Here is a 28,000-nt window from a genome sequence, read left to right as displayed (position 1 = left end):
AAAGTTGCCACTCTCTCATGCTAGATGAAGGCCTATTAATAAAGTAGGAAAATCAGCAGACTCCCAGCTTCCCTTCTATGGACTGCAGCAAACTGCTCTCAGACACAAAGGCAAGTTTACACACAGTTACTGGCATTTTTGTTTAGAAGAGACATTTGCTGTGAGGAAAGAGGTGCATAAAAGTCAGGCTGCACCCTAAAATCCAATTTCACTCCTTTAATGGTGGGCTTGGGCATCTGGAGTGTGTATGAGCAACAGTCAGCCTTCAGTTCAGCTTGTAAAATCTTTTTGTGGGGGTAGAGACTTTCCCAGTATTTTTCACATTGGAATAAATTAACTTAAGTGTGCATGGAAGGTACATACATACATATGACTGAAATGAAAAGTCAAACTAAAAATAGCACTAAACCAATTGCACTGTTCATAGTGAGGGAAAGGAAACCTGGGGGAAAAAAGAAATATATTTAACAGCTGTCTCAACATAATGTCAGAGTTATTCAATATTTCTAAAATGGTCTTTGACAAGCGTTGACTCATTGTGTAGAGCTGGAAAGCGTATTGAGGGTGGACTATTTCTTGTGATTTATAAGAGACCACTGTGACTAGTTTGAAAAACCTGCATATAAGTGCACTAAATTAAAACAGAAGCCTACATAAGATGTGTACCTTGCAGACAAAATTCTTAAAGCATTCTTCAGTCTCAATCATCAGTGTGCGGTCTGCAAAGAGAAATGGGCTTCAATAATTTTTACTAGCCAAATACGTTTTCTCCAATATTTAGAACTTGTTTATTCCATCAGCACTTTGTGGAATTTAAACTCTAAAGCCATACAGATAGAGCAGGCTTCCAAAAGCACTGCACTTGGACTCTGTATCAGAAAATGCAGAAGTTTTCAGTGGCTCATTAATACCTGGACTCCAAATCTTACCTTTACAGCTAATGCCCAACCTACATAGTGGACCTGCAGTCTCTGTGTCACTATGGAAATTCTGGGACAGAAAACAAGCAAACCTCCCAGAAACTTCTGCTTTATTAGCTGGTGTATGTAGAGGAATGATCAGGACTAGACTAAATGATAGTCTTAATGAAGGCCTTGAGATCAGAGTAGACTTGTAGTTCTCAGTACAATACATTACTTACTACACTTTGTATACCTACACCTTCTTGGCTGTATTAAAGACAAAGGTGAGAAAAAGAAGAAAGTTATGAACAAGAGCAATAGCGGAGTATTCCAGCATTTGCATCATCTCCCTTCTATGCAGCTCACAACCATATCACCACATTTCAGCCACTGTTTGTCTGATGTGACAATTACTATAGGTAGTGAATATTGAGAGCACCTGTTCCAGCTTGCCTCACAAAATTACAGTCAGTAAGATTTTTGTATTAAACCATAGGAGAAAAGGCTCCTGCTGCATATTCAGTCATCCACAACTCCTGCCTTATTCCACAGAAACTATCACAGACTACTTCAAAACTTCAGGAGTTACAATTTTTTATAGCAACTTCTCCCATTCTTAGGTGTCAGCTAAAATAAAGGAGACTGATATGGATTTCACCTACATACCCATGTTATCCCAGCACTGTGTTCTTCCCAGGCTGAACAAGTATATCATCAATCACTGCAACACATATTGCTCATACAGGGAGAATTGTTATGGCAATAGGACAGTAAAATCCAGGTGTACAGTAAATGAACAGATAGATTCCAAAAGTTTGGGATGTTCTTACTGATGAATTGCAAAAAAAACCACATGCCACCTAATTAACCACCTGATTTTCATTGCAAGGACAAGCATACGCATCTCAGGAAAGAGAAAAAGGGAAACAATGGGAAAAAAAATTGTAAACAGTAACACAGCTACCTTCACTGTATTTCACACAAGTTGTAGCAGCACACCTTCCTGCCTCAAAATACACTTGCAATGCCAGGCATGACTGATTGATGCAGGATACATGGGTTACTTGATAGGAAAGTCGGATACAGTGCTTATGAACAGATGTCCATGCATATTTGCACTAAAATATATATGCCTCCCTAAATAAAAAAGAAAAAACTGTAAAGATGCACTACAACCAAGATGAGCACGCCTTTTCTCTGGCTGCATAAAACAGAAAAGGATGCAACTACTGCATTCAAACTGCGTGCATGCACACAATCAGAATATCTATATACACAGAGAGCATGTACATACACAGAAACATTCACATACACACACAGGGGAATAGTTAAACACAGAATTATTATAAGTATATCCACGCACATGCACACAGACAAAACCTCGGATTGCCAGCAAAGCTTGAGCAATTCAGTGCAATAAAAAAGGGCTCCTCACAGCAAAGCGCTTAACCAATGGCAGACTGTGTCCAAAGAGTGCTATTACCCCCAGGAGCTGAGGGATTTGGCTGAAGTCTGCTCTATGAACAAATGGCCTGAAGATTTGTTAGGGGAAGGATGGGGTTCAGCAGTCAAGAGGCTTCATCTCCTCTGAAACCCTATACATTTCAGCCCCAGAGCAGACAAAAATGCAGTGTTTTTCCATACGTTAAAAGTTTGGGCTTTTGGGGTTTATGTTGTTGTTTGTTTGTTTTTGGTGGTTTTTTGTTTTTTTTTTTGGTGAAAGGAATCCAATTTCTGAAAACTATTGCATCCTCCCAGCATTTTCAGAGCCAAATTCTCCTCTCAGGACCACTGGCAAAAGAATAACACTTTTCATTACTGATTTTATTCTTGTATACAGATTAGGGAAAACTGAAAAACCTAATCAGACACCACTTCAGCATGCTATTCTAGATACCCACTAGGGATAAATGATGGCTTTGGTATTGGCTACCTTCTGGAAATCATCTTTTCACTTTCCCGTAGAACCCATAATTTGAAGTATTTGCAACTCCTTTCACCTTGAATATAACATTTACAGCATGTTTTCTATTCTGGGAGCTCAGAATTCCTCCTTGACTCCAGCTCATACATCACTTTTGTGTCAAACTCTGACCTCAGCTCTATTTGCGTTCCCTACTCTGATGGAGCAGCTATTTCTGATTGTAGACTGGCAAAATAAATCACAGAAAATTGGAGTTTCAAGGAAAGTAACATTTCATGTTTCATCATGTAGTTGTTATGAGACAGCCAGGCTTTCGTTGTTTGATTGTTTTATATTTACCAGGAGATCTTCCATGCTATATTCCATGTGCTCCCAGAATGAGTCTGTGTATTTGTGCTGTTTGAAAGCCTCAAAAACCAGGCACTTAAAATGCTCAAGAATGGTGACTCTAGACTTCTGAGAACCAGTTTCTCCTAAGGCACTGCTGGCTCAATTTGCCCCAAGCAGCCATACCCCTCATGGCTCCAGAAATGCATAGAATCCCAGAATGGCTGAGGTGGGGAAAGATAACTGGAGACCACTTGGTCCAAAACTCATCACCAAGTAGGATCACCTAGAGCCCAGGACTATCAGATCACCACCCCTCAGTAGCTCCTCCATCTGTATCAGGTTTTATATTATCATCAGAAATCACAGAATCACAGAACTGTAGGGGTTGGAAGGGACCTCCAGAGACCATCGAGTCTAACCCCCTGCCAAAGCAGCTCCCTAGACCAAGTTGCACAGGTAGGTGTCCAGGCAGGTCTTGAACATCTCCAGAGAAGGAGACTCCACCACCTCTCTGTGCAGCTGTGCCAGTGCTCCGTCACTGCACTGTGAAGAAGTTCCCATGCACACTTGTGCAGAACTTCCTATGCTTCAGTTTGTGGCCATTTCCCTTTGTACTGTTGCCACTCACCACTGAAAAGAGTCTGGCCTCGTTCTTTCGCCTCCCACACCTTTGATATTAATAGATGTGGATCAGATCCCTTCTGAGTCTTCTTTTTTCGAGACTGAACAGACCCAGGTCTCTCAGCCTTTCCTGATAAAGGAGGTGGTCCACGTCCTTTATCACCTTTGTAGCCCTCCACTGGACTCTTTCCAGGAGAGCCCTGTATTTTTTGTACTGGGGATCCCAGAACTGGACACAGTACCTCCAGTTGAGGCCTGACCAGGGTAGAGTATAGGGGGAGGATCACCTCCCTTCAGATGCTGGCCATGCTCTCTTTAAATCTAATGGAGCAGAGAATAAGGCCTTCAGGAGTCTTTGTTGTCCATTCAGAAGATACAAGGCCAGCTCAAGTTTCCCATGGAGACCAGGGCCTGCGTATGGCAGGCTCCTTCCAGCCATCTGAGAGGATCAACTACTTCTTCTTGATGTGGGGTTCAGAGCTAAAAATTAGTTACTCTGTACTAACTTGTAACATTTCCCTAAGTGCTTTTATATGACGATTCTTAACCATAACACAAGAGAAATACAACATAGTAGAGGAAATTCCCTTATCTGTGTGTAGTCAGTACCATTCTCTCTTTTTTCTTTTTTTTTGGGGGGGGGAGGGGAAGTTCACTCCATCAGTAGGACTTGCAACTTGCAAAAGACACAAGAACATTAAGAACATACTGCGCTGAAATCAATACACAGTAAGTAATCAGGGATATCAGACTTACATCTTCAATAGCAGATTAATGGCTGCCAGACTGGAAGACATTTTGAGTTTAAGCTCCCAGCTACCACATGAGAACCAGTGTTTAAGGTCCCCTCTGCAAAAGAGTTTATGTAAATCTAAACCAGAAAGTAACACAGCTACGCATTTCTGTCACCTCCAAGTACAAGCAAAAGGGCAAAGTAACTAATACAGTGCCTCTTCTGACCGTCTGTGATGCCAACAACATGATAGTGGGTGACCCCGGTTCAAGAGTATGTTACGGTGTAAATGCTCCTAAAATAGTTCCTAAATCAGACCTGTGTTAAGTAGTCAGCATTTGCCCACTCCATATACAAAACTCCAAGGATGTTTAGAAATCTGTAAGAAGCAAAATGCAAGCTTTCCTCATAGGCAGAAGATAGACTGTCCTAAAAGAGCACAACCAGAGGATTTTGTTTTACCTGTGAACATTCATCCAGCCCAAAGAGAGCTTTGCTTAGACTGCTAACAGGGCTGAATATCCACCCATTATGGGCTAAAAAGCTAAGTTCCAGAGCTCAGTACTGCAGAAGACTCAAAGGGTCTTGGGATGAGTGTTAGCAAACTAAGTCTTACAATGACCCACCCTCTGTGGCAAGCAGATTTTCTTAAGCCCCTTTAATAGAAAACAAGGCATATGCAGAGAGATCAATGATTTGTTCAAAATCACACTGAGTTATGCAAAGTTGAAAATGGAAGCCAGGTTTTTCCCATCCTAGAGTCTCATCCTTGAGCCATCCTTCTGCTTTCCCAGAAAAAGCAAATTAAACAGAGAGATTGATGTACAGCAGAGGAAAGTAGCTGGGATTTGCCACCATTAAATCAGTGAGACACCATCTGCTTAATATATGAGGAAACATAAGGAGGGAAACCTCAAGTAACTGCTCAGAATCATTCTTCAGAGTCAAACAGTCCAAGGAAAATGTCCAGATCATGCTCAATATAGGTATTCATGGACACATTGCAGATGCAGTAAATAATATTATTAGGCCCTCTACAACTACACATAGGTCAGAGATATCAGATGCATTTCTCCCTTCTTCAAAAAGTTAAGAGGTACAGCAAAAAAACTGAATTCAGAGACACATTCCAAGAATAACAGCAAGCGTTTCAAATATGCTGAGAACTCCTATGGTCAGAGACACAGTCACACATTGCATAGCATTACAGAATTAAAGCTGTTACCTGCAGACATTTGCGTGCACAGCCAGCATTAATGACAGGCCATCTAGGAAGGATTAAGGATTAGTTATAATTTCAACCCAATGAAAGAAGATCTATATTTCTCTTTTAGACACGTAATTCACAGGAGAATTGTGCTTGCCAACACTCTGAAAAAATAATCTTTCAGAATTCTTGCAAACCCACTGTGTTATGATTTCATCTCATGAAATACAACACCTTTACATTAAACCTCATAAAACTAAATCCTGCTGGATCTCTTCCAGGCTTGGAGAATAAACAGCTATATCAGTGATGCCTAGAACAGTAAAATCTGGCCCACTGTCATATGGTTCGTACCCATTTATAGAGGGAAGCAGGTCTGCAAACAGCTAATTCACTCTGCTCTTACAAAATCCTCACATATAATGAATTTCTCACATAATTGGTCTAAGAAATAGTTCAAGGGGGGAAAAGAATGCTTTGAACACCATAATGCATATTAATTTCTACTAGCTTTTTACCTAGTCCCTGCCTTCTCTCTAATGAAATATATACTGCAGACCCACTCTGGTTTCTAGTGAGAAGTGAGCTCAATTGTGTCTGGAACTCTGGGAGATAGCGTGGGGGGGAGAGCGGGGGGATCTGTTGTCAAAACAGTTCAAAGCACAGATGAGTATGTCCAATGAGATTACTTTTTAAAGCCTGATTATTTTGGCTTTTCAGTCTGAAGAGCTAAGTGGATTCCTTTCCATTTTGCCAGTTCCACTCAGAGCATGAGTAAGGATATTAAAATAACCTGCACACATGCACTAGGAGACATAGACTTAGTGCAAAACCCATCCTGGGGAACTTTCAATCAAATATTGGCCAAATGTTCTCCATACATAGCATATGGCCAAAGAACAAAAACAATTTTCTGTCTGAATTAGACTCTTCCCTGCTCTTCATAAAGAAGAGTGGTTCAATCCCTAAATCTGTGCAGCCTATATGTCGGAACAGCAATCACAGATGCACACATCTCGCACACTCCTGGAGCCTCTCAGATCATTTTGCAGGCTAATTACACCTCAGGCAAACTGCAACAAGATAATCTTCAGAGTTGAAGAGTGCTCTGCAACAGCACACAAGCCAAGGCTAACATCACCCGATACTACGCCTCACCCTAAGATTTCCTTCCTCACTTTTTCCATTTGAGTCGGAGCACACTAGATTTTAGTAGCCAAGACTGGAAGACAATATTTCTATAGTAAAATACAAAATAAAGAAAAAAAGAAGGGGGGGGGGGGGCGTAGGGGGAAAGGCAGACTGCCTTGAACCTTCCTGCCTGTGCTGGGGGCCCAGGTTAATGGTGCTGTAAAACGCCCATGGCTGATGACACAAAGCAGAGGGAGGAATCCCAGGGCTGAGGCCCCCAGCGGGTGAGAGCTGCCGTGGAGCAGACAAAGGTTTCCTGGGAACTGTCAGTGGGCCCTTTCTGAAGGAGGCAGAAGAGAAACGTCCCTATTAAGATGGGCAATGGAATGATGTAATGGCAGGGCGAGGTCACTGACCCCGGTGCTGGGAATAATTTGAATGGGATGTGCACTTGGAGCACAGCTAACAGTGCCCAGAGCTGCGCACTGAGCAGAGCCCTGCGCGACACCGTCACTGCCTCTCCCCATGGCAGAGAAGGTGGCTGCCCCAGGGATGGCTCTCCTTGGATTTGGGGCCATCCCAGCAAGCACAGCAACTTTTGTCACTTTGGGGTGCTTGCTGGGATGGATCACCAGCTGTTTGAATGCATGGCAGTATAAGGTGCCCCAGCTCGACCTAGCTGATGACCCAACACCAGAATGAGCTACCTTTGTTAGCTGCACACCCTGGGTGCCTGTGCAATGCAGCACCTGCTGAAATCTAACAGTCCGCAGAAACATGCAGCATTTGAAGAAGGAAAAAAAAAATGACAGAAGAGATAGAAATCCATGTTACTGAGTAACTCTTATCTGATCTAATATTACCATTCTTAAGGTTTTAATTTGAAATTGGAAGGATAATTTTCAATACAACTTGTGCTGAACCAGATCAATTAGAGATTTGTTTCAGTTTTCTTCATGTTTTTCCAGCTTGGATATTTTCAAGTTCCAAATGTGTAACTCCTAAGTAGCTAAGGATACAAGTGTGTAAACCAAGGTATCTGTGTTTTCCATGATATAGAATTTCACTAAACAATTTAATCTTACTCTTTTTACTCAGGCATAAATATTAATTCTAACCTGAATCTAATACACTCTCTGTGTATTGAATCTATTACACTATCTGTATATATATATATATAAATCTTACTTTTAGCAACTATGCAAATTTTTGTTTGCTCCAAAGCCTTACAAGAGAGGAAATCTTAAACAAATAAACCAGAGAATTATGCTCTCACCTTTTTCATCCTGAATTTGAATCTAAGTTTTCCCTAGCGGTAGCAAATTAAACCAGTTACATATTGGTTAGGAACATGGGTGGCAAGACACAGTCTCCTGCAAAACAAGCAAAGTTTCAACCAGACCAGAAAACCAAGCACCAACTTGTGTGCCAAGGTCAGAATAGGTTTGACTTACAGTCAAGTTTTCAGCCCACAGCTCTTTTATATCACATAAAAACACAAATATCTGAATAAAAGTCAGTAAAACCTAGCGAAGTGCAGTAAACCTAGCAAACAAGATTTTTGTTCAGCAGAGCTGCTGCTCTAGTATACTGCAATGTCTTAAGAAGGAAATCCAGATAATGATGTAAGAGAAAAACACAACACTTGTGTATCACTTTTGTTTATCAGAAGCACTTGGGAAATGCACAGACAAAAGAAAACTTGTAACGAGCAACCCAGCACTTGAAAATGAGTGAGCATTCCTCATCCTTTTTTCCTAAGTTTCCTGCATGCACATGCATGTATCAAGAAATAAAAAGCACAGATGGGGAAGAAGTGTGTGTTCAAAATGACCAAAAGTTCGAAAATATTCCTTGCTGATGGCTGCTCACTAAGTGACTGCTGCTGCTTTTTCAATACTTTTTGAACTTCTTGAACAGTACTCATGTAACACCATCATGAGCTATTTCACTCACACTGGTCCTGCATCAGGTTCTTCAGAATGGGCCTCAAACATCTGGAATTTTATAAAAATAAATATATGGAAATACCAATTTTATAGTCTGCAAATGCATTTTAATTACTGATGTATGTGCCTACTGGCTCAGTGATTTAAATCACTTTGTAATTTAACCACAATCCAACAGAGACTCATTTGTTGATTTGATTATAGTGTCAAAGAGATCTGATTGTCTCACTCCTTTATTTTAAATAGGTTTAATTATATTTTTTAAACAGCATAGTTTTAGGCAACAGCTTCTCTCATTTTACTTGTTTAAGCATGTTTTATTATAATTTGTTCTTTAGAAGCTATTTCTCTTGACAACTAACTCATGTCCAATCCTTGAGGCCATTAGAGTATTCAGCTGCAAATCTGAACATTTTCCTGACAGTAGGAATTGGTTCTGAAGATGGGTTTCTATATCTGACTCACTCCCACACTCATTTATAGCTGTTTTCTCTTTTAAGCACCACAGAGGCAAAGAGGCAGCTTCTTCCCTGCAGCTTGACAAGATCCCCAGCCCTCAGATCAACACTGGAGCTCGTGTCCACATGGTAGACAAAGTCACCTGGCAGAAATCAGCAAAAGCCACCTGCTGTCTGCGACACCCTGCTGAGCTCAGACATGGGGCCAGTGCTAAGACAACCACACACCCATGGGTACTCTCCTAGCAGTGGCAAGCTACTGATCAGATAAATGCTACCATAGGTGGCCGAAGCCTGTCCAAGCCCAGATTTGAAGAGTGAAATTTGGAGCTAGACCCCTAACGCTTTGGATCAAGTACAAAATCTTGTTGAAGTCTTATAAAGGTAGCGCTCCTGCCCCATGCTGCCATTACCATGGGGAAACAGCTATTTTCCTTTATTTCCTCCTGCAGCATGAATCCCCTACCTGGAGCACAGATCCCTTGCCATAAGCACTGTCTTTGTACAGCTCCAGTAGTGGGGCCTTGCTCCCTGCTGAAAGTGCTTGCTACTACCAGACTACAAGAGGACGGGGAGGGGAGAGGCTGAAAACTCTGCAAAGAGGAAAGAAAAGATATTTTGCATTACAGATTTTTATAAAATACTCTAGGAACCCCAGGTACCATGCAATCGGAGTCATGTAGGTCATGGTCTCTGGTATCTCTAATTCTCATCCAGCACTTAGATGAAATAGATAATAACAAGAGCAGTAATCACAAACACATTCTGCATGAGCAAAATAAGCTCACCACGACAGAAACTGTAGTCAGATATAGATAGATATCAGATAAATTGAAGGATCATAACTTGCTAAAGCACTAGCTCACATATAGATCTGAATTTACATACATATCTATATGTGTGTGTATAGCACAGCATACAAGTACCTACATTTACCATTTAATGTGAGATGAGGGAAGTAGAATGCAACATTAAAAATATAGAGGCTTGGAAGAATATTTAATAATGTTCCTATGGTTAACATTCAAAATTGTAAAAACTTGCCTGAAAATTTTAAGGTACTAAATGCAAGGGAACTATTGTGCTAATATATGGATATTAAAAGTAGATAACTTGATGTGACTTGGGCTTGTTTTCAATTTGAAAGCAATCAGCCCCAGTCTGATCTGTGTTTGATGTCAGAATCTGTGTTTGATGTCAAAAAAACCTTTTTGACATCAAACACAGATTATGCATGAGCTAGAGTTCCAGTCCCCAGCCCAGTGCTTCTGGTGAACAGAATAGCCCAGGAGCAGCTGGTAGAAACACGGCATGCTGAACATTGATACCTGGTGTCACTGGACAAAGAATTAACTACACAGCATGCACAAGCGCCACCACAAAATTCTTCATTCATATTCCTAGACAATCATTTCCCCCCATGCACACAGCAACTTGCACCACTCAGCCCATGCTGGGCACCCCACAAGCAAGCTGCTTGTTACACCATACACTGCTGCCTCCTAACTGAGCACTGTAAATGAAGGAAAGAAAGGCTCAGTGATTTCTTTAGGTTTCCTTTCAGAACAGGGAGGGGAAGAAAGAAGATAAATTTACAGCACATGCAGTTTTTGACAACAGAGCTTTGAAATGTTGTGGTAAGAGAAAACAAGACTGCTGCCCAGTCCCAGATCTGGACAATGTTGAGTTCCACCTTATCAGCCACCAAAACAGTCAGGAATGATCTGCTGCTAAGCTGCCTCACATCAAAACCTGTGCAATACTATTTCCCACCCCTTCCCAACAAAGATAACTGTGAGATTCAAGTAATAATAATCTTCGGGTACTCTGACACTAGAGATAGGTATTAAAGATATGCAAACATTTTCATCAGATTTTTTTTACACTGCAGGGAGAAAGCCAGCTTTGTCCTCACCACTGCCACTTCATGGGTTGACAAGAATGAGCTAATAAGCCACAGTTTTTCCATTCCTTTACAACATTACTAACCAAAAAGTAATTGCTCAAGTCTCAAGTTAATGCTTACAGAGTCCCCAGAGCCAGGATCTCTCCAACCTACTTGGTCTGGCCACCCCATCTGTGAGCTGCAGCAGCTCACGGTCCCCTGCAGACACAGTTTACCCGATGATTCTGCAGCCAAAAAGCATGGTACTGCCTGTATGTCTGTAGTAAAGGAGCAGGGTTCACCCTAACTAAATCATCAGGCTTTTACTTCAAACTCATCACATCAGCAAAGCATGTCAACAGGTCATGGGGGGCTGCAGAGTGACCCTCACATGCACTATATACTAAGGTAAGGGATCTCAAAGTAAGTGATCTCAGGGAAGCAGATTTATAAAAATATACAAAGGATAGTTTCACTGACAGCATTTAATGCTTCCTGTTTTGAAGAAAATCTTTACTACACCATGAAGCATGAATGCATCTCCCCCAGCCCTTTCTGGCCTGGGCCAGAAAGAGGTACAAAAGATCTGAGCTCACACCAAGTCTTGAGACAGAGGAAGTGGCACCATGACTTTGAAACCGATGCCAGATCACACACACTCTTTAGATAGCAGAGATCCCTCCACCAAGAAGTCAATTCATTTTCCCCACAGTTTTCTTAATTCATTTTCACTACCATCCACCAGACTATTTCTTCAGAGTTTTTCTTCTAGGGTGGGGACCCCAGGCTGTCCACTCACTGCACTTCATCAGTCCTGTTTTCCTTCCTGCAGAGGAAGGCCTATGATAGGAAGGGCCGTATCCTGCAGGATCTGGGCAGAGAGCAGCAATCTCACCAGGGCTCACTGCAGTCTCCTGTGTAATCTTGGGCTCCCAAACATCATTTGGCTTTGCAGGCCCAAAGAGCCCTACCCCAGTTGCATGGAAAAGCACAGAGCTCAGCTTCCTACTTCACTGCTTTCCCTGCAAGTGAGCAAAGTGAGGGTGACAGTGATTGCCGAGGTCTCGTAGGCTTGAGCTTGTTGTGTTTACACGATCTCAGGTCATTTCAAATTTATAGTGAATGAGTTTGCCAACATTGATTAGAAATAGGGAGATCTCATAAGCCACATTACAAACCAAAGCTTAATCTAGGAAAAAACAGTGTGTAAACAGGAAACAAACAAACAAGCAAACACAGTGGAAAAAACTGAGCAGATTTCTATCAAAAATGTCTCATCCTCCAAAACTGATTATTATCTGTAGTCTCTTCAGATCTTGGGTGCTTGCATGCACTTGGCACAGCTAGTTGTCTGTGGAGAGTGGCACAGGCAGCTGGAAAGTTGTCTTCTGACCACACTGATCCCCACCTGAAGGGACATCAGTGGCACAAAAAGTGATGGGCAATAAAAAAAAAAGGAGAGAATAAAATTACAGAAAAGTCATTTTTATAAAGATCCTCATCATTCATTCAGAGTGAGAGCAAACACACTGGTAGATCCTCCTTCCTGAGAAGGAGTTTGCAGACCAAGGCTTGTGGGACCAGCTCCAGGAGGTGACATCTCCTGCAAGCAGCAACAGCAACAGCCTCTGGCAGTCTTCAGGACTTGGTAAAACAGCCTTAAAATGGACGCCATAAGTCATCTGTAGGGCTTGGTGCCATGGAAGCCGATTGAGGTCAAGTGCTACAGATCTTTTGTTTAAAGGAATGAACTGAATGCAGATAGATGGCATGAATATGTTAAGCTTTAGGAAATGGACTACTTTTAAGAACTTCCACAAGGGGTGTTAGACATCCATGGCATTTGTTTTCAGTGTTTGAGAGGCTGGTCTGCAGGGAAGTCACACCCATGAGCATGCCCTATTGAAAAGGTCCTCCAAACCTTCCCTGAAATGACTGGCACTGGCTTCAAATGGTACCAGCTGCTAGCCCAGGGCAGCACTCCAACCACTCAGTGTGGCTGTCTGTTGCTCTCCCAGTGGATGCTTCAGGTCCCCTGCCTTTCTTTTGCTGACAGTGACCCAAACTGGATGTATAGGGACTGTGCAATTTACAGAAGTTACAACAGTTTTGTGCGAAGGGCTGATTTCCCATAAAACATATCTATAAGAAGATATATTCAGTAGCTGATTAATGAGTGTGGTTTACCATAAAATGATACTACGCTGGCCTACTCTCTTCAACAATAATCCCATAAATAATATTACTAAAAATCACAGAAATATCCAAGATGCACTAGAGCTGTGCTGGAATCTCAGTGCTTTGTCTGCTGCTTCTCCCTTGGTGGCAAATCAGCACAAACATAATTCTTTGAGGGAACTTCGAGGTGAAGACAGGAATGAAGGGAAAATGATGTGCCTGCATGGCATGGGGCCAGCCCCACACTCTTAGCCACAAAAGAACATGCCAGGCAACGACATGTCAAAAACCCTTGGACGCTCACAACTGAGGAAAAATCCCTGATGGGGAGGGGACTTTTGGTCCAGCAGCGTTAGGTCCAGGGTTTGCCTAGCTCTGTCTTCAGCACCTCGAAGGGAGTTAGGTGCACGTTTGGAGCTTCTCTGTAGGGGTCCATCCTCAGACCCTCAAGCACAGCAGCTGTGGAACAGCCCCACAGGCAGGGAGGTGCCCCCATCAGGGGGTAGGGAGCATGCTTGTGGATCATGTCTTGTTCCTCCCTTGCCCTTCGCTGCCCTGGGTGCTGCAAATGGGTCATCTTGCATTCTCCCTTAATGAGCTGGCTTACACCTGGTCCCGTGCCCAGGTGGCCTGGCCCCAAGCTTGCGGAAGCGAGCCGGCAACATCGCTTCACTGACTTCACTCCCGGCGGTGAATGGACCAAACGTGGATACGGGAGGACGAACAGAGAGGAGCCCTGCCGCTCCGCAGCAGCTCGGGGAGCTGCAGAGGTCACCTCGATTCAGCCGCAACCCCAAAGTATCCCCGCATCCCCTGCTAGGACGAGGGGCTCCGGGGGTTTTTGTTCTTCCCCACGCACACGCGGTAACATTTCTTTTCAGGATTTCCTGCCAAAAGACAATCCCCCAGAGCCAGGGCAGAGCAAGAAAGTAGCGACCAATCCTTTACGGATGGCTGTCACCAGGCTCCTCCCAGCCCTCCGCTCCCCCTGCCATTTGCATACAAAACATCCAGAAAACTCCCGCTTGCCCCCGCACCTCGCTCACAGCCTCCGTCCGTCCCCGCTGGGCAGGCAGGAGAGCAGCCTGGGCTGGGGCCCGCTCGGCACCCCGCTCAGCCCACCGCCCCGCCATGCCGCCCCGTTTCTGTGCCCTGCTTCTGCTGGCCTCACAGTGCCTGGCTTCGGCCGCCGGGCTCTTCCCGTTCGGGGAGCCCGACTTCTCCTACAAGCGCTCCAATTGCAAGCCCATTCCCGCCCCGATGCTGTTGTGCCGCGGAATCGAGTACCAGAGCATGCGGCTGCCCAACCTTCTGGGGCATGAGACGGTGCAGGAGGTGCTGGAGCAGGCCTCCACCTGGATCCCACTGGTGCAGAAGCAGTGTCACCCCGACACCAGGAAGTTCCTCTGCTCCCTCTTTGCTCCCGTCTGCATCGATGACCTGGACGAGATCATCCAGCCCTGCCACTCGCTCTGTGAGGAGGTGAAGGAGAGCTGTGCCCCCGTGATGTCTGCTTTCGGCTTCCCCTGGCCTGACATGCTGGACTGCAGCCGCTTCCCCAAGGACAATGACCTCTGCATCCCACTGGCCAGCAGCGACCACATCCTCCCGGTCACCAGGGAAGGTAAGAGGCAGCTGCCCTGATGCCGGGTCCTCTGCTCGGTCACACTCAGAGAGATTCACTTCATGACACCCCAGCCCCAGGGACTGCTATCTTTTCCCTGCAGCCCTGAAATAAAGTGCTGTGGGGTCGGCTTTGCAGAGCTACCCCCAGCACCTCAGAAGTGCTCAGGGATGAGGCTGGCAGCGGTTCCCTCTTCGTGGAAAAGATCTGTGACTCCTGATTGGAACCACATTGTTCCTTGAGTCAGTCAGGCATCCTTTTCCTGCAGGAATCGTTGCTGAAGCGTGGGGTTGGGGAGTTTCCCCCCCTCCCCTCTTTTACTCTTTTAGCATTAGGGGGACAAAAAAAGAAAAACGTTGGTTTATGTGACCCTAAAAGCACCCCATATGCTCCACTCCAGCAGCTTGAGATGAAAGTGAGGGGTGGCCAAGTGGAAAGGCATCACCGAGTGGGAGAAGGCACACAGTCAGTCTGTCTATCCATCCAGGGATGGAAAAACCGTGTTTCCTTTAAGGGTTCCCAACGCCACCTGCTGTTCCTTTCTCCTCGAGTCTGACAAGGACTGTCCCTTGTATTTCCAGCACCCAAGGTCTGCGATGCCTGCAGGAACAAAAATGAGGACGATAACGACATCATGGAAAACCTCTGCAAAAATGACTTTGGTAAGTGGTAGGAGAGCCTCTTGAATAAAACTTGAGAGATTAGCAGTAGGTAAACTCCTGTTGGAGTCAGGGAGAGGTGCCTGAATAAAGGCAAGGCTTTGTCTCATGTCCAGATGGACTCGTCCATCCTGTCGTGTCTGTCCCAGTCACGAAACACAAAATTGCATCTCCAAGTAAAAAGTGGCCTTTTTATAGTCCTTTTCTGTGCACTCTTTCAAAGTAGTACTCTTTTACATGGATGTTGCAGGTGAGCCAAATAGAAAATAAAATGAAAAAAATTGAATTTTTCTTCTGACTGTTGCCTTGGGAGAAGTACAGCATAGTTTCACTTGGACCTATGAAAAAGAGCTGCATGACCAATCTCACACATAGCAAGACTTTCTCTGCAGATTATGAGTGAACCTGTATATATAATTTGACAGAGACGGTAATGCACAGACAGTTGGGGATATAAACTTAATGTGAAGATCTGGGGTTAGAAGAGGAGCCCCTTAAATGCAGACAGCTGAAAGGTGCATTATCTGCACATTAGCATTTCAAGAGAAAAGGGGAATGAGGAGGGGAGTCTTTTTATAATAGGTCAGTATTTATACCCGGGGACAGACTTGTACTAGAAATATCTGCAAGAATTCAAAAGCTTAAAATGACAAAAACAACAACAAAAACCCACCAAAAAACAATCTGTGGAACTCTTATTGCAGGATATAATTGCTAAAACAACCAATAGCTTTGGCCTAGCAAATTGCACTCAGATAAATCCTCCTAAAGCTAAACATGCCGTACAGATTCTTAAAGAGTCTTGTATCCCCCTCCTAGTTATTTCACCAAATCAAATGCAGCTGTTGGACAAATTTGCCCTCTATGGGATCTATTCTTTAAAAAAAAAACAACAATGCATGTGAAATATCATTTCCTTGCAGGTTTGCCTAAAATCCTCTCCAGCCTAATAAATAAAGTGTGGAACTTTTCAGCTGCAGCAGAGATCAGGTTTCAGATTAGGTTTAGGTACTTGCCTCCCCACCACCCCTTTATGTTATAGGGTTTCAGGAATACATCCTGTCCCAGCAAAAAAACTGAGTGCTGCTTAACATGGCAAAGCTGCCCTCTTTGTTTGCAAACTGGAGAAAAGCTGAAGAAAATATTAATGTAGGAAGGAAAAAGAGAGAAAAGGGAAAGAGGAGAAAAGAAACCCCAAAACCTTCAGCCCTAAGGTTCATTCAAACTGAAATGACTTGCATGCCCTTTGTGGCTTTAGAAATGGAGCCACCTGCTGCCTCTTCTGTCAGCCCTGACAGTTTAATTAGCAATAGAGCACCTCCCTCCCCAGGTCCCCTTTATGCACACTAATGGGAAAAAAAACTTTTAATCTCTCCCTCCCTCTCTCATCCCACTCTCCCCTCCCCTCTCTCTATTAGCCTTGAAGATAAAAGTGAAAGAGATTGCCTACATCAATGGGGATACCAAGATCACCCCTGAAACAAAGAGCAAGACCATCTACAAGCTAAATGGGCTTACAGAAAGGGATCTGAGGAAGATCGTGCTTTGGCTTAAAGGTGGCCTCCAGTGTACCTGTGATGAGATGAATGACATCAACGTCCCCTACTTGGTGATGGGGCAAAAGCAAGCTGGGGAACTGGTGATCACCTCACTGAAGAGGTGGCAGAAAGGGCAGCGGGCTTTTAAGCGGTTCTCCCGCAGCATCCGCAAACTGCAGTGTTAGTGGCTTTGGATGTGTTGTCTTCTAGCAGCCTCCGCTGACCTAAGCTCTCCAGGCCTCCCGCACCTTCTTGCTTCAATCCCTCTGAGCATTGAGATGCCCCAGTCAAGAGACACAGCAACCAATCTCCAAGAAGGGAGAGAGCCCTCCATGTCTATTCATTTTTATGTACATAGGTTCACTGTAATAATAATAACAAAACATGACTATTTTTGGGAAGTATTAAAGTATCTTAGTTAACAGTTGGCTTTTTTTTTTTTAATGGTTGCAAATGTGACTTTTATCTGAGGTTTTTCCCTCTTCCTTTTTGTAATGCTGGTTCATTTATATTGCTGCTTCTCTGTATACATGCATGTTTGTTGTGCAAAAGTAGGAGACAGGGAAAGACAGGCATGTGTGTGACTGGCCTGTATGACTCCTTCACTGAGGTGAAATGGCTTGCCATCTATATTCAAATTATAAAGGTCATGTTACGACTCTTGCATGTGATACATAGGCACCAATAAGAATATATTAACCATTCTCACATTTTATTTTCCACAAGTCTGAGCCCTTTTCTTAGGGAAAAAAAAATATATGTTTTGGAACTGGTTCTTCTAAATGCAACTTTTTTCTTACTATTTTGCAGATTAAACCATCTGTAGCCTAACTGTAATATACCTAGTGATTAACCTGAAAGAGTTGTAAAATATTGCTTTAACTAACCTTGTAAATACTCCAGATAAATGTTATATTCTTGTATATAAACTTTACATCATAGTTCACCCATTGTCTTGATTTGTTCTGGGACAAGTTCACTTTAATCTGTTTTGGGAGAAAGGTGTCTAACTGAGCTTTGTCATGGCAGGATTCACCCTTCCAACACAAGTGACCAGCAGTCACCAACAGAGAAGAACCATGAAATATGTAATGCTGGCTGCAATTAAGAAAACCACACAGTACCTCGTTTCCCCAAAGACAAACCCACGTAACATGAAAGTTGGGGTACAGGTACTTCATTTTAATACATTTCTGTTGAGCTCTTCAAGATGGAAAGATTTCTGTGGTTTCTTTTGACTGCCTACAATTTCAACCCTTCTCATCCTAGAAGGCTCACCTCTTCGCTGATGTGGAATAGCAATGAAATCACTTGCTTAAAGATAGCCATTTATCCATTTCTTACATTTGAAAAAGTCATATTAAGGGTCCAAGAGTAGACAGAAACGTCATTTGTAACTAACAATTCAGAAAAATTTAAATGGTAGCACAAGGTATGTTTTGTGTGCATGTTTGCTATTCCTACTTAGAAAATAAACCATTTGCACTACCTTAATAGTATGAACCTATGAACTCGAGCAATGTCTTTCAGCATTTTTCTTACAAATATTTTCTATGAAAGAGCATTACTTGCTAGAGTTTTATTATACTTACCCTGGATAGGCCTTTGAGCATCTTCTAGTGAAAGATACCCATGGCAGGAAGGTAGAACTAGATGATCTTTAATGTCACTTCCAACCAAACCATTCCATGTGGCTCTGTGAAAAATAATCTTACTTCCCACTGCTGCAATGCATATGAAGTTTTACTCTCATTAAGAGGATGACAACCCCAGTACTTAAAAGGAGAATGCTTTATGTTAGCCATTCACTGCAAATCCAACCCAAGATTTTTTAGTCATCATAATTTCATATACTTGGCGTTATTTTTCACCTATCAGGATTGAAAGAAAAAAAAAGTAAAGATTCATCATGTTAAATCTGTTTTAGAAAAATTCTTATTTGCCCAAGTCTTCATGCATTTAATATACAAACAATGGTAGGACTCTGAACAAGCAAGACAAGATCAGTCTTCACCAGCATCTTCAGAAATACAATACCAATTAAAAAAAAATACACAAGAAGAAAAAGAAACTCAATGCCAAACTTCTTCAGTTTTTCTGAAGAAGTATCTATTTAAAGTCCAATACATTGCTGAAATGTCTTTAAAATTTTTCTTCTGAATGGGCCTAACTTCCCAGGAAACAGATTTGAGCCTTCTCACACTAGAGTGTAATTACTTTCATATGAGTACATCATCATCTGTATGTCACATAACTCTACCCATCTCACTCATCACATCACCTGTCACTAAATGGGTCTTGGATATTTTTGTGGGAACAAGCTCTCAGAAAAAGGACAGCTGGCTGAAAACCAGCCTGCAGAAAAATCAGATTGTGCCTCCTAGTGAAGGAAAGCAATTTGAAGAGGCAGCAGTTGCAATGCAGGCTCTGTGAACCAAAACCAAACAACCAGAACTGCTCCACACAGCCTGCCTAACCGACACTAAGTCTGCTTACAGCAACCATAAAATTATCTTAATTGGGCTGTCCTAGAAGGCAGCTGATGCGGACAGACAGGTCACAAGTTACTCACTCTGAGGTCATACTGAGGCCAAGACTACACAACAGATTTTTACTTAAATGGTTTGGATGTACAAAAAAGACATTGTCTATGACCAACATCTCTCTGTCTTTAAAAAAACCCCACATTATCCTTCCTCCACCACAAAATAAACACTGTTACACCAGCAAAATAATGTTCTTGTCAGGACAAATTCAGGAGAAGGAGAATAAATCAGATTACCCAACATTTGATTCTGCTAGTAAAATCAGTGTCCAGGATTATTAGCATTCTACCCTGACTGATAAAGCTTTCTGCATGTGGCCCTGAATGGACGCACTGGGACCATCCAGCCTCAGGGTGAGTAGTCAAATGTGAAGAGTAATAGGAGTCACATTTTCCGAGTTGAGCTGTTCTAACAGCATTGTGGTAAAAGATGGGTAATGTTTTCAACAATGAGGAGAGAGAGCATCAGAGTTGGTGTTATACAACCCATTTCCAAAGGTGTATAAGCCAGACACTGCAAACTATTCAACTGATAATTTGAATTTCAGTCACAGCCAGAGAAAACTTCATTTGGCAGATGCTGGTAAAGAAGTAAACGTACATTTTTCACATGTGTACCCTTACTCTTATTCACTCAACAGTAACTGAAAATCCTTATTGTGTCACACAAAGAGTGAAAAAAAACATGTAAAAATTACCAGGACTTGCTACTCCCGATCAGTGTTTTGCATTTAGTGAAGAGTAACTTCATTACCTGTGTGATTCAGTTCTAGCAGAAATTTGTTTGCAACTGATGAAAAAACAGAACTTGCTGTTGCATTTTTAGACACTTTTTTTTGTCTTCCTCTAATTAAAAAGCATCGTTAGGCAGCCAATTGTGTAGCTCCATTGTATTTGCTTTCATAAAAAACTATAAAAGCAGTTGACTGCAGTGGATTAGTTTAAGAACAATAGTAGTTATATTTGACATTTATACAGAAGTTTCCATTTCAGACTGCCTTCAAAAAACAAGCATTAATGTCCCTATTTTGTAGATCAGGAAAATGAGGCACAATAAGGTAAAATAACTCACTCAGAAACCACCCAGCAAGTCCTCTGCAGCCATGAAAAGAAGCATATTTTTTTACTCCAAGTTTTATGCTCTAATCACTAGACCACAGCAATCAGAATGGTACATAATCAAGGCAGCACTATGATTATAATCCAGGGTTCCCCCAACTCATCATTTTCCCCAAGTCTGTAAGAAATACTAATAAATAAATAAATAAACCACTGTCCAAATTGAAATTTTAAACCCGTCGGCACTGTTCCTTGCAGTCTTTCCCTTTCTTCCTTATTTATCATCTCTATGCTTCAATTACTTCTTAATCCTTTCCTTTCTTCTCATTCACTTCAGACACTCACGGAGAAGCCACTCAGCCTCTCTCTCATCCCCTCCCACACTTTCTCCCTTAGTATGTTTTATTAAAGGACTCGTGCAGCATAACTGCATAATCCACAACAATCCTAATAGTCTAGTTTAAGACATAAAAAGACCCATGTGGGGAATTCAGCAAGAAACATTGAAATGTTATTAATGATTTTCTGTGAGGACAGGAGAGGGGTTAGATGCCACAAAGAGCACCACAGATACGCACCAGTCACCTCAGGCACAGCCATTGTTCTTATTATGCAACAAGTGAATATAAAGACTTCTAAAGAGTATAGACAGCATATAGAACATACAGATACAGCACTCTTTGGATTGGATATTAGGAAAAACATATCAGAAAAAGCAAAACAGGTTGCTTAGGGAAGTGATGGAGTTTCCATCAAGAACTGTGTGGATGTAGCACTGAGAACATGGTCTAGAGTGATCACAGGCATGGGTTGATGGTTGGACTAAATAATCATACTGGACTTTCCAACCTTAAAAATTCTGATTCTGTGATCCTTTCCCTTGCATAGCCAGTCACTCACACATATCAGCCCTACTATTCTAACCCTGTGTTCCTCCACTGGGGCTAAGGAAACACCTATCTCAGCTCTCTTCCTGATGTCTTGCTACTTCTCTACAGTCACTCCAGGTGTTGGCCGAGAGTAGAGCCGCTATGACTCTACCTCATCATCTCTTGGTGCCTGCTGAGGCATGAAAGATCCATGAGAAGGTGGCAGAACAGCCTTTTGTCTGCTGCTTCTGCTCTGCCTTCATCAACTACCATGACATGGCTGCTGTTGGTAACACTGGAGGAGGAGCGATGGCTTGATTACTTCCAGAACAGTAGGCGGTCTCCCTCTGGTCAGGCAGCCCAAGCTTTTGTTTTTGGAGCTAGAAGCTCTTATTTCTAGGCTTCAGGGGTATGTCCCTGTGATTTATTTACAAGTTGCCTTCTTATCAACAGCTGCAGATTCAGTACTGCCTGACTGATGACAAAACTACAGGAATGGTTCTTGTTTGCCTCTGAACAGGAGTGCAAGATATTCACATCATAGGAATCTAAGACCTCAAGCTGCCTTATAAACATAAATTAGCCTATGCTATGTCCCTTGGGGTGAGTTTAATAGGGTAACATTTTCCAAATGCATCCAGCCCCTTCAGGATGAGCTGTGGGCTCCTAAATCACCTAGATACCTTGGAAAATATGAGCTGCTACGTCAGAGCAAAGTTGCAGGCAGTTGGCAGAAGTCAGCCAACAAGGCTGTCACCCAGCCAGAAGGAGCACCTTAGAAATCAGCCAGCCAGCCCATTGTTCTCACAGCCATCAGAATAACCATCCAACACAGAAAGTTGCATAACAACACAGCTGGTGGAGCTAACTTCAAAATCAGTTGCTGTAGGTACAGGAAAGCTGTCCAGCAAGGCAGATAAACACAGGTTAGGAGCTGTGCTCAGTATCTCACAGAACAGACATAAAGAAGAACATATATGTCATTTAAAATCTGCGATAAGGTGCTTTAGTAACAGTAGGGCTCACATCAATGGGCACACACTGAGCTATTAATCATTTCAGTTTACTCTGAGGCACAAAACTGAATTAAGTTAGGCCACTTTAATAAGCAAAACAATAGCTTCGGTGTAATAGGTGAAGCAAAAGAGTTTGGTGAGGTAGATTTTAAGTAACAAAGGCAACCCAAAAAATCAGAAAGACATACTGTAATTTAAGAATTAGGAGTGAGGTGTATTAATTTGCTTTGGATAAGGTGTTTTGATTTTGAAGAGTCTTACAGCCTCACACAGCCTCTTTGTTTTCTTCAGATGCTGGATTCTTTGATAGAGGAAAATTTTCAACATTCTCATTTACATTCTATGATCTATAGCTGCAAAATATCCCAGAGATATGAACAGTGAGTTTGTTGTTCTGGATTTTTTTTTTTTTTGTACAATGGTGATTTTTGAAATAGACCATAGATTTTCAAGTGTCTACATAACTGAAGCATAAGCTCCATTCCCAACATAGCCTTAGGTTTTGAATTTCAAGGATGTTACACCACAGCAGGACCAAAAATTATTTTTGTTGGAGGCAGCACAATAGAGCACCTAATGCTATTGTATGCTCAAAAAAGTTTACCCACTGCTTGAGATACCCACATATGTTTAAAAACTTGGCATCACATATATCCTCAAAATATTTAATGTACCAATCATTTTGAAAACAAGACCTAGACTGTTGAAAATGTGAGCATGTAGAGGTATCGCAGTCTGACCAACAAGCTTGAAATTTTAAAATTACTTTAAACCTTTTGTTCCAACATTTCACTGGAATATATGACTTACCAGGAGACTGAAATAGGATGTCTTGGCTTCTCCACAGAAACAGAGTTCACATACTCATAAGGAAATGCTGCACTGAAATCAGTCCCTCAGTCCAGAGCTGAGTTTTAGAAGTCTTGCTGGAAGGTTAGTATTCTCTTGCTTGTCTACTTGATGAAGACACAGTACACAGCTGAGAAGGGCTGTATGAAATGCTGCTTTCCTATAACACAGTGCAGCAGCAAATTGCATTAATCAATTAGATGGGCCTGGTAACAACTGTAACAGCATAGAAGTAGAATTAGAAGTCAGAAATAGTCCTATACTAAACAGAAAGTCCCTTCTGTAATGACATTTCTCAAACTGGAATGTGGAACAAAGACTAAATTTTCTCTTATGTGAAGCTTGAGAGGATCACATGAGACATCTAGAACCTGGACTACATTACAGCACATTTCCTGTGCTGGTATGCTACCCAGTTTAGTGTGAAGTAACTACAGTAACTACTAACAATAACTTAACATGGGCATTTTATATCTAAATGTGAGCTGCTCCCTGATTACCATGCAGATAAATCAGAGAAAGAATATCCTAAACGCAGGACTTCAGCCCAGACACCTTTTTGACTTTACACTAATCTTGATGAGGTAGAGCGCCAAGGCCAAGGCCCACTGCATTTTCAAACTGACCTCTCCTATTTGTGCCTCCCACACTCATTTATCTTTGATCCTCTCAAGGAGAAAAAGGAACTAGAAGAGCTCATGGAAAACTTTACACAGAGCAGCACTCAAAAAAAAGAGATATGAATAAGGTGCTGGTGAACATCATAACAACATTATCTAATTCAGTGTAAGATTTTCATTTAGCTGATGTATTCCATTTCTGACACACTATTCATTTAGCTGATGTGTTCCATTTCTGACACACTGACACACTACTGAAGGGTAGTGTAGAAACAGCTTTGCAAAAAAAAAAAAAAAAAGAAAGAATAAGAGCTTTTCCTGCTCAAAATGATAAGAGAAACATTTTGAATAGATTTAATAGTTCCCTGCTGGAACTACTGCCTTACAATAGTACTTGCAATAGTGGACAAAGACTGAAGAAAACATGTCCTTGCATAGAAATAAAATGACGGAAGCTATATCAAATAAAAAATGGTAAACCTGACTATCAGTGCTTGAACACACACAGAAGTGGACAACAGACTGTGGTCAGGGTGCTGGCATTGTCACTGTATAGCATCAGGGAAATGGTCAAGTGCAGACCCCAGTAACATGTGCAGCAGATGCTGAATGGCTGGCAGCTGGAAATGTTGGGAGCACTTGTCATCAGGAGGTGGCAGGAAGCTTATGTCAGCTGGAAAAGAGCCTGGATGTGTGTTGCTAGGGAAGCAGAAAGGGTTTTGACAGATAAAAATGTTGGTGAACAATGACTAGAGATAAGAATGCAGATCCCTGGGAAGGCAGAGCAGGGCTGGCTCTTCAAGTTTATCTTTAGAGATTGGGATGCAACAGATCACAGTGAACCCCTGTCTGTGGTAAGAACGTGCATAACCCTTAAGTACTCTGCTGCCACCTTATAAACAGAAGGGAGCTGTTAATCTGACATTTCATGCTTATTATCTCTGTTACAATATAAATCCTACAGGTAGCAGGGAGGTTGAAGGGTGGAAGGCAAGGGGCAGGGAGGAAGAAAATACCTTTGGGAAGAGTCAGATTTGCTAGGCTTGACCTTGAGTGACCAACGTTTGCATGCTCTTAGGTCTGCACCTGATAGAGTATCCTCTTCTTGTATTTTATATGCCTCTGGAGGCATTTAGAATTAAGAACAAAGACATAGTAGACGCATATTTAAATCAAGCCTGAAAGAAATGTCCTGAAAAAAAATAGAACAGAAAAAGAAATAAAGGTTATTAACTGAGAATGCTAAAATGCAGGAGGGATACATGAGAGCAATGAAAAATGCATGCTGTTTGGATAGACTGAAAAATAACCTTGTCAGTAACCAGGTTACTCCAGACAATGAAAATGATAAGGAAAAAAGCAAAAACCAACAACAACAAAACAAAACAGCTTGTAAAGGGCTACTTTCTATTTTTTAACACATTTCCCCAAATATGCAGTATTGCTCAGATATTTCCCAAGTAGAAATCTCTTGAAAAAAAATAATATAGAAGTTAGAATATTATTAGAGATTTCAGATAAATTAAAAGCCAATTGTCTGTCTTTGTCAGTCTACACTCTATCAGAAGTTCCTTTAACCAAGTATGGATTTATGGACCTTTTTCATTTCTTATTGGTTTGGATGACTCAAATAAATTGGGGAAATTCAAATCGTGAATGCCTTTTTCACTTCCAATGTTGTGCGTTGACAACTCTGTAATTAAGTATTGCAATAGCAAATTTGAACAATAATCACTGACATTGTCTATATTCACACACTCTCAAATAGGCACATGGGACAAGATGGCAGACACTTGTCCAGGCTGTGGGTATATATCTGTCCTCTCCTCTCTTGTGCTCTGTGTCCTTATCTTAAATCAGAAGCTTAACCAGTACCTAGAGGATTTGTCAGCTATATGCTTGAATTGAGTGTTTCATCTTTGACCTTCGCTACTGAAGATTTTCTAGATCATATTAAATTATAAAGGAAATAAGTTAAAGACAGAATTATGCTATGGCCTGATGACAAGGTTACTTAATTTGCACAGCATTGGAATAAGTAAGGGGTTACAGACCACTTCTGATCCTCTGTCTCTCTCTTGACCCTGTAGATATGTGCCTTGGCCCCACATCAGACTCATAATCAAAGGAAACTTGACACATGAAGTTGATTTTACTTGGTTAAGCTTTTGGGGATATTTTTTTAAATCTAGATATTCTAGGAAAGAAAGAGTTCCATTCCAGCATACTTCTTTCCCAATGGTAAGACTTTCATTTGAGTGTTAGGTGAACCTTACTACAAACTTGAATTGCTTTGGAGTCTTGAATTTTAAGTTATTAACATCCCAGGTAAGCTGCCTTACTCACTCAACTAGTGTATAAAACAGGAAAGCTGGGACTGCTTCCCTCTCAAGTTTATGATCTCATCTTCTCCCTTTACTGAATGTACCTGAAAACCAAATGAAACAGTTGGTATTGCCAGGTGTTAAAAAATAATAATAATTCTATAACCCCAAATCAATTCTTGGTGATGTGCTGACAATTCTGAAGAAATGAAGTTTCCATTCAGTCCATAACATTTTTTTTTCAGTTCAGCTGCCAGAATACTTTTAAACCTGGCAACTATTTGTGCAGCCCTATAAATTAGGTTTACTAAAGGAAGCAATTAGTGAGCCTGTAGCCTACAGGAATTTCAATTGGTGCTGCTACAGCACATTGTTTAAGTAATTAGAAAATGATTCCAGCTATTCTAAGTATTTGCAACACAAATGTGAAGCACATCGAAGCTATTCTACTAATAATGGGAGCTATAAAATGATTGAAAAGCCAGTCTGCAAAGGAGACCACATGCTTATTAAACTGATATATTCTTTTCATTGATATTGAACTACGATATTAAAATGTAAGGGAACAGGTAAATGTGCTCCTCCTCTGATCAATTTGGGGGAAATCAAAACATACAGATGTATCACTCCTCTTGAGCTTAAGCAGATGAGCATCTTAATAAATATATGAATATAACAATTAGTGAAATTAAAGTGAAATACTGAACAGAGCTATGAGATCAGCAGCATAATACTGTGCAACCAAAATGAGTTTCCAAATGAGTGCATTTCCAAATGGAAATAGTACTAATCATAAATGTTGGTCTTAGGAAAAATGAACAGGAAAAGTTGGCAGAGGCGTTCAAATCACTTCTTAATATACGCTATGATCTTGAAATGTAACTAATCTCCTTAGGACTGCAATATGTCCAAGTGATACAGACTTTAAAAATGTTGCACCTCAGATTTAACTACAAAGCTTTAGAGATGAGCCAGTAGCCAGATGTTTATAAACTCTTTTTACGTTACAATTTAGTTACGGTTACAGGGTTAGACAATGCACTCTCATTTAGTCCTCCAACTGACTAGCTTAACCATTATTTGCCACTACACTGGGCATATGCACCCTGCTGGCTGCTGCTGTCCAATACCACATCATCTGTTTCCCTGCCACTGCTGGACTGAGGCTGTCCCATTCATCCCCTAGACAGCCTCCTTTCAGGGGAGCATTACAGGCTCAACAGACCTCTTTGTTGGAGCTCTATTTACACCGCCATTTTTTGTTACTTGGATTGTGAAAGGACACAACAGGAGATGGAGAGGAGACGGACTGCTAATACAGTGGACCAGAAGTCATCAATGCTGGTTCTTTGAAGTGACACACACAGTAAACATGGAAACTGCACTGATACGTGAAGTAACCTGGTGGTCTACGTTTGGTTCCCTATAGAAATGTATCTATATCTACAAAAAGTCAGCATCATAATCAGCAATAGCTGGCAACTTTCCTTGTTATTTACAAAGAGCCCCAGTGTAATTATTCACTTGGCTCCCATTGACTATAACAAGATTTAGCTGGATAAATCCCCATGTAACTCTT

The 28,000-nt window shown here is 41.8% G+C and overlaps 1 protein-coding gene and 1 long non-coding RNA gene across 2 annotated transcripts in view; one reads left to right on the top strand and one right to left on the bottom strand.

Annotated features, from left to right (window-relative positions):
- Positions 1-28,000, bottom strand: part of LOC136048610 (uncharacterized) — an 87,303-nt gene that overhangs the window by 34,388 nt on the left and 24,915 nt on the right. The gene's annotated exons all lie outside the window — the stretch shown is intronic.
- SFRP2 (secreted frizzled related protein 2) lies at positions 14,337-18,633 on the top strand. The gene is made up of 3 exons (XM_065736268.1): positions 14,337-14,942; positions 15,524-15,604; positions 17,020-18,633. Exons 1-3 carry the CDS (start codon positions 14,450-14,452, stop codon positions 17,322-17,324), a joined length of 879 nt encoding a protein of 292 aa, XP_065592340.1. The 5' UTR covers positions 14,337-14,449; the 3' UTR covers positions 17,325-18,633.

Source organism: Cyrtonyx montezumae, unplaced genomic scaffold (assembly GCF_038088225.1).
Source record: "Cyrtonyx montezumae isolate F1298 unplaced genomic scaffold, pur_monq_1.0 scaffold_2, whole genome shotgun sequence".
Taxonomy (NCBI): Eukaryota; Metazoa; Chordata; class Aves; order Galliformes; family Odontophoridae; genus Cyrtonyx; species Cyrtonyx montezumae.
The sequence above is the reverse complement of the archived record's forward strand: the minus strand, read 5'-3'. Positions and strand labels throughout refer to the sequence as shown.